At 31.7% G+C, this 6,730-nt stretch overlaps 1 protein-coding gene across 4 annotated transcripts; it reads right to left on the reverse strand.

Annotated features, from left to right (window-relative positions):
• Positions 1-1,681: 1,681 nt before the first annotated feature.
• On the reverse strand, positions 1,682-6,044 carry LOC142607153 (DNA repair protein RAD51 homolog 4). Of its 4 annotated transcripts, none has more exons than XR_012839247.1 (10): positions 5,926-6,044; positions 5,654-5,733; positions 5,413-5,528; positions 5,198-5,279; positions 4,762-4,896; positions 4,527-4,640; positions 4,350-4,440; positions 3,061-3,208; positions 2,253-2,402; positions 1,682-2,088 (listed from the first exon to the last, which is right to left on the reverse strand). XR_012839247.1 is itself a non-coding variant. In XM_075778578.1 (10 exons), the coding sequence occupies exons 1-10, from the start codon at positions 6,011-6,013 to the stop codon at positions 2,078-2,080; spliced, it is 906 nt and encodes a 301-aa protein (XP_075634693.1). In that variant the 5' UTR covers positions 6,014-6,044; the 3' UTR covers positions 1,682-2,077. The 4 variants fall into 4 exon arrangements, 3 of the variants coding, with proteins under 3 accessions (XP_075634693.1, XP_075634692.1, XP_075634694.1); XM_075778578.1 differs by having other exon boundaries at positions 2,285-2,402; positions 3,061-3,131; XM_075778577.1 differs by having other exon boundaries at positions 3,061-3,131.
• Positions 6,045-6,730: the final 686 nt, after the last annotated feature.

Genomic DNA, 6,730 nt, shown 5'->3' on the forward strand with positions numbered 1-6,730 from the left:
AGTGAATGTTTTTCCATTCGACATCTAAGTAAGAAACAACTTCTATGGTAGATCGTGCAAACATAAAACCAAATTAGATATGCAATATTGCTGTTTAAATTAATTATGCGATATTGTTGTTTTGTGTTTTAAACTATATTCATCACTCTCTTGCAAATTTCCTATGTATATATGTTCACCTTAATCCCATTCATGATTATTTGTAACCTGACAAATGTACTTTGTTTTGCATTAGCCATTGGATCTTGAGTAACTAAGTGCCGGTTTGGATTCAGCATTTTGTGGTTGTGTTTGTGCGTTTGCACGTTTTCAGCCTTCCTTCTTTTTTTTTTTTTCCTGCTGCGTTTCAGAAAGGCAGGGGACAAAATGCACAGCACCCACTGTGCGCACACTATTCACGCATTTTTTTAGTAACTTTTTATTAAAAATAAGTCCCGCAATACTATTCACATATTTAAAAATTATTTTGCTACAGTATTTTCAGTTTTCATTTTTCAGCTGTATCCAAACGGACACTAAGACTCCATTTGAGAACAGTTTATTTAGCTGAAATTGAAAACTTTTTTATGAAAATACTGTATATAGAGGTAAAAACTAGTTAAAATAATATTATAAAACCCATAAATAATATTAAAAAGTACAGTGAAACTCCTGAATAGTAGCAAAAATAAATTGAATAATAGCAAAAATAAACTAAATAGTAAAAAAAACTGACTTTTTAAGCCAATGCCAAACGCATATATAAGCTGAATAATAGCAAAAATAAGTTAAATAGTAAAAAAAGTTGGCTTTTTAACCTAATGTCAAACGCAATCTAAGATTGCGTTTGGCATTGGCTTAAAAATCTAGTTTTTTTTTTTTATTTAGTTTTTTTTTGTCACTGTTCATAAGTCCTATTGCACTTTTTAGCACTATTCATAGGTCTCACTGTACTATTTCAATTACTTTTTACCTTTATTTATAGTATTTTTGGCAAAAAGTTTCAATTTCAAATATAACCTTGTTAGCATATCACGTAAAATTTTGCTTCCTTCTTACTCTACCAGGCTCAAGTGCCAAATATCACTGACGGCTATGGCAAAGATAATGGGCGTGCTTGTCAGAATTATTTTTGAACTTATGTATAACTTTATAAAAAATTTTGTTAGATGCAGTCATATTTTTGTCCACATTGTTTTTTTAAATCCAATAAACCAATGAAAATAAGTTCTTTCAAACAAGCTGGTAAATTTTTCACTTGTCTCTTATCCACTGTTCTCATTTAGTTTGCACTTTATGCTATCTCAAACCATCCCAAAAGTCCAAAATTAAAAGTCTCATTTACCAGATAAAAATAAACAAACTATAAACCATATGGTAGTTTAGTACAAATAAAACTTTTCACTAGCACGAGTAATATTTCTCCATAATTTGGAAAGGTTTCCACCATTTATGTTATTTCTACTAGTAAGTATAAGGAAAAAAAAAATACCATGCTAATAGTTGGAAAATTCATGAACATCGTGACCAAAAAAAGAAAAGCAAAGCAAACAAATACATAAAAGTTAAGGAGGTGTTTGGTAGGGGTATTTAAATAATAGTTTTCGTTGTTTAAACAACACAATACATATTTTCACAACACTTTTTCACCCACATATATTCCCAAAAAACTTAAACGTTATTAGAACAAGATTACCAAACGGGCCCTAAATATCAGTTTCACTATATATATAATCAAAGCTAGTATGTGTTTTTGAAATACAGCTCCCTCAATCTAAAATAAAAATGAACTACTTAAGAAGGAAAAAAATTCTCCAAAAAATTGCTAATATTCTTGATATCATTACAAAACACTTCACTTCCACAATAGAGGCATAATTTAGAATAAAAATCTTCTATCCCATTTTGGGTTTTCCACTTTATGTTACACACACACTCATATATATTCTTTATAAATTAGCCAAAATTTAAAATAGAAAAAAAAAATCAAATATATGGCATATTGCAATGGGTGAATAAAGTGGAACACCCAAAATGGGACAGAGAATTTATATTCCATAATCTATGTCATTAGTTGTGAATCATAAACCTTGCAGCTTTACCAACAGCCTGAGGAAAAAAATTAAAAAGGGTGAATAAAAAAAGAAATACCATATGGAGTAAAAACAGTTTATAGAAAGGCCGAACACAGAGAGAGAGAGAGAGAGAGAGAGAGAGAGAGAGAGAGATAAGTCTATGGCACACATTGTGAATAAAAATGCAAAGGATTCTACCATGGATGGGTGTTTAAGTATGGAAACATTACAGATGCTGCCTCCATGATCACGGGAAAGCAGAAGCCGAACATGTGGGATGCTTTTCCAACTCTCTCCAAGAGCCGGCTTAGAGATACCTCCATCTCCACCCACTGTGTGATTAGTCACCTTCAAAAATCCAATCGCAGTCTTATTCCAAGGTATACTATACCCAGCTAAATCAACAATTGGAAGCTGAAAACTAAATTTTCTATTTCCAGAACCTTAACTCTCCATTTTTTATGCAACCAGTCAATGCCATGACAATTGGACTTCAATAAACTGAAAGGATGTAAGGCAATACCAGGGCAGAAATAGGCTATCCTTTCAAGTAATAGTTTTAGCAATTTATTATTATTTTTACAGGTCAAAATTAAGTTTAGGAAGGTGCCAGTCAATGAAAAGATTATATTGACAAGCTGGATAAAATACATTATTCTTTTTGCATTAACAACTGATACATTGGATCAAGGTCTTCTAGGAAGATTATGTTAAATAGAGTGGACTACAACTGTGAACAAATGAACAGTGAGAAATATATAACATGCAAATAAAGATTACTTAAACTATCTTTCGTCCTTTTTTCTGATTCTTCCCTTTCTTGTTTCTAAACCCATTCTTAAGATCACTGGCTTTTAGCCTTATCCGTAGAGTTGGATCCTATTCAAAATAATTTTTTAGCAAGGAGAAAATTGGGTTTAAATTACTGCATTGATGAATACAATTAAAGAAGCTGGGATTCTCAGTTATCGAGAAAATAAAATAATAATATAATTTTAAAACTTACCAGTACTGCAACATTATGCTCATGTGCTAATTTCTTCAACAGGTATCCAGCAGAAATCATTAACGCATGCCCTGTATTAATTGACCAATCCAGTCAATTACTAAACTAAAGCTAGTTGAACATGACAGATCCCTGACAAAGCGACATCCTAAAATGACAAGAAACAAATAATATACTTAACTTAAGAGAAACTTCTTTCTATTTAGTGCATAGAAAGACAAATAATAGAATTGAAAAAATAGAATTCCTCCTAAAGAATCAGAGAAAGAAATTAAAAAAAAAAAAAAATCAAAACAAAAACAAGAAAAAGAAATGTCTTCTCATGTCCCAATTTGGTTTTTTTTTTTTTGGGGGGGGGGGGGGGGGGGTGATATGTTATGGTTGAAAATCATAAACTCAGAGTCTATGGCAAAACAAAATGCCACTTTCTCATGAGTGTGACACAATAGGCTAGGGCTTTCAAACTGCTATGCTGGAACACAAATGGTACATTCAAGATAGTTGTAGTCTCTTTACATTCCCCCTTACCTAGAGACAAATAGTACTTTCAAAAATACTTATTTAGTTCAGGCAAACGAAAGTTTATATCCTCTCCAAGAAATCTTTATACCAAAAAAAAAAAAATAGGTACAATAAATAAGCTCTGCTCAATGGTTATTAACAAACTTGCATCATTTTATTTCAAAAATTGACTGTAATTCTAAAATGTGCAGTGTCAGAATATTTGGAATGCTTCACAAGAGTTTAAAAGGAATAAAATAAAATAAAATCTGTCAATGACTCCCCTGATAACTCAAGAAATAATGTTGGTAAAATCTGAATTAAGATTTACAATTAAGTGATTAAATGTATGATAGCTGCATCAATGTTGAAACTCGACTGAATTCTTAAAAAGTATGAAAAACTTGGCACAAAATGTTTATATTTAAAATGTAGATGAGAAAAATCATAAAATAAACAATCACTAGAAAGAAAGAGAGACGAGAGAGAGAGAGAGAGAGAGGAATATTAAAATGAAACTGCCTGAACCCAAAAACATTATATTGAATAGCTTTGCCAACACAAAGATATATTATGTACTGAACAGATAAGAGAACTTGTTAGGAACCAAAGAGTATCAATCAATTAAATCAAGCTGACGAAGTTTTGCATTCATAAAAGTAATGTTACTATTACAATTTGAGAGAAAGAGCGATTATAAAACTTTGGTGAAGGAGTATAATTTATTTCTTCAATTTATTTTTATTTTTTTTAACAGGTGACACTGATTTCCATACAAGAATGTATACCCTGGGAACCACTGCCTCCAAGGATTGGTGTAACCATTGATGACACCGAATCAACAATAAGCAACTGCACCTTACAATCTCCTCCCTGTATCTGAAACATTTTTCATATGTTTAATAATCCAAAAATGAAATTCTACCAAAATAGACCAGCCAAAGTGCTTCATGTCCGATGCAAACCTGAGATCTCAGATTGAACTCTAGCTGATGTAGCACATCAAACATTGTAAATATGTCAAACACCGATTGGCAAGATATGTTGTTCATTACCTTCTGGAGAGTTGTGTGTTTAGCCTAAAACATAATTTCAAAAGGAGAAAAATAGTTAAGACAAAAAGCTTATATTGCATGGAAGATTAAAGATAACCCCCACCCCCTCCCCACTCCCAAAAAAAAAAGTGATAATATGTTTAACCTGATCAATGGCAGGATCAGAATGCTGACAAATAAACTGTGTAACACGTTGGGGCGAAAAAGAGTTGCCTGTATCTAAGTATACAACACTGCCGATATGTTTCTTTGCAACATTTGAGGCAGCTAGTAGGCAAACCTAGACATTAACGAGAGTGGATAAGTTGTACACTAAATACAAACTGTACATTTAAAATTATGATTTAAGTGCTTATGCTATAACTAAAAGACTACCAACCAAAGTGTTTAAAGCCAAGAAATATCCATGCCACGGGAGAAGAGATACCATTGCATCATGATGTCCGGATCATATAGTAGGTTTAAGCATGCCACGACAAAACAATGACTAAAAAACCCAAATAGATTCATGAAGACATGATCCAGAGGAATTTGCATTCATCAGGAAAACTAATTGTTATCATGAATGAAGTTTTTCTTACTTGTGTTTTACCAGATGACGATGGCCCAACAAGTTCCGTTAACTGTCCCACACGCAATCCACCATGAAGTAACAAATCAATCCTAAAAGTCACACAGCCCGAAACCTTTTTTATTTTTCAATCGGGGCCGACCCAAAACATTTGATCAAGTATTCAAATAAAATCAAACTATCATTGAAGCAAAAGAATTAAGACAATGTATATGCTCAAATTACCCTTCACATCCAGTGGACAACACATTTTTATTCCTTTGAGCATCTTCCAAGAGCTCCATACCATTCAACCATGGCTGATGCTGACCATCAATGATAGAGAGGACTTGGGCAATCCCCTAATTGCTCAAAATGATCAAACAGGTTAAAAATTACCTACTTTATAATGCTATATAAAATTCTAAACCCAAAAAAAAAAAAATTGAAATGTAATCCTTGACAAAAATTTCCTGTAGAAGCTAACCTGCTTTAATCTCTCAGAGCTAGATTCTTGTTCCGCAAAAGCAGCTAATACGTAGAGGTCATGCAAGAGTAAATCCTCAACTGTAGAAGCAAAATTATAATTCATTTAAGAAGGGAAAGAGTTCAAAATTTTGTTTATATTGCTGGCATTGATTCATGGTGATTAATCTGAAACAATTGCCCTAAGCTATGTCACAATTCACAAAAGTTCAATTTATATATGCTCTATCTATAAAAGAATTAAACCCCCCAAAAACGAAAAGAAGAGGTGACCTGAGAAAATGTCGTGAGAAGCACAGAAGGACTGGAAGTTTGAGTCTAAAATGGGATACTCTTGCTCCAGAGATTTCAACGGTGCCATCTCTCTTCGCCACTCTTTTATGGTGTTTAGTTCGGATCTTCGCTGGTTTATTTTATTTAAATTTTTTAAGGTGTAAAGTAAAAGTATATTTGTGATTTAAAAAATATGTGAGATTTTAAAAAGTATCTAGCCAAATAAATAATGCCTAATTAAAAATATGTTAACTCTCTCTGTTAAATAAAATATATATATATATATATATATATAACATTCTTAATAATAAATTTAAAAACTTGATTCTTCAATTCTTACCCTATTCTTTATTTATTTTTATTAAAAAGATCATCAATTAAAAATGAGGTGACTTTAACCTCATGTTTAGTAGTTGGAGATGGAATAAAAAGGATGCAAAATAAAGGGAAGAAATCATGACTCATGAGTGGAAACTCCCATTCCAACACAATGACTAAATTGCCCCCAAATTTTAATTCTTAGCTATTATTTCCTTTTTTTTTCTCGTCTAATCTTAAAGTTTTAATGAAGTGTTAATTGATGATAATTAAATTTAATTATGTCAAAAGCTTTCCAGTTGAGTTTTTTTATTTTTTATTTTTGGCAACTAAATGTTATTTACCGTACATATTATAAGCCTACAATTCAAAAAAAAAGGGGGGGAAAAGAACAAGCCGAAAGAATTACACTTCTCACATTTCCACTACAAACTTAAAACACTTTTTTTTTTTCAATTGTGCTTTTATTTTCTGACAAACTTTATTA

Source organism: Castanea sativa, chromosome 8, assembly GCF_040712315.1.
Source record: "Castanea sativa cultivar Marrone di Chiusa Pesio chromosome 8, ASM4071231v1".
NCBI lineage: Eukaryota > Viridiplantae > Streptophyta > Magnoliopsida > Fagales > Fagaceae > Castanea > Castanea sativa.

Coding starts and splice junctions, on each gene's coding strand:
- LOC142607153 (XM_075778577.1), bottom strand. CDS start 6,013: ATGGCACCGTTGAAATCTCTGGAGCAAGAGTATCCCATTTTAGACTCA. Junction 4,441..4,526: donor AGTTCAATCTGAGATCTCAG/GTTTGCATCGGA, acceptor AAAATGTTTCAG/ATACAGGGAGGAGATTGTAA. Junction 2,403..3,060: donor AGCATAATGTTGCAGTACTG/GTAAGTTTTAAA, acceptor GGATTTTTGAAG/GTGACTAATCACACAGTGGG.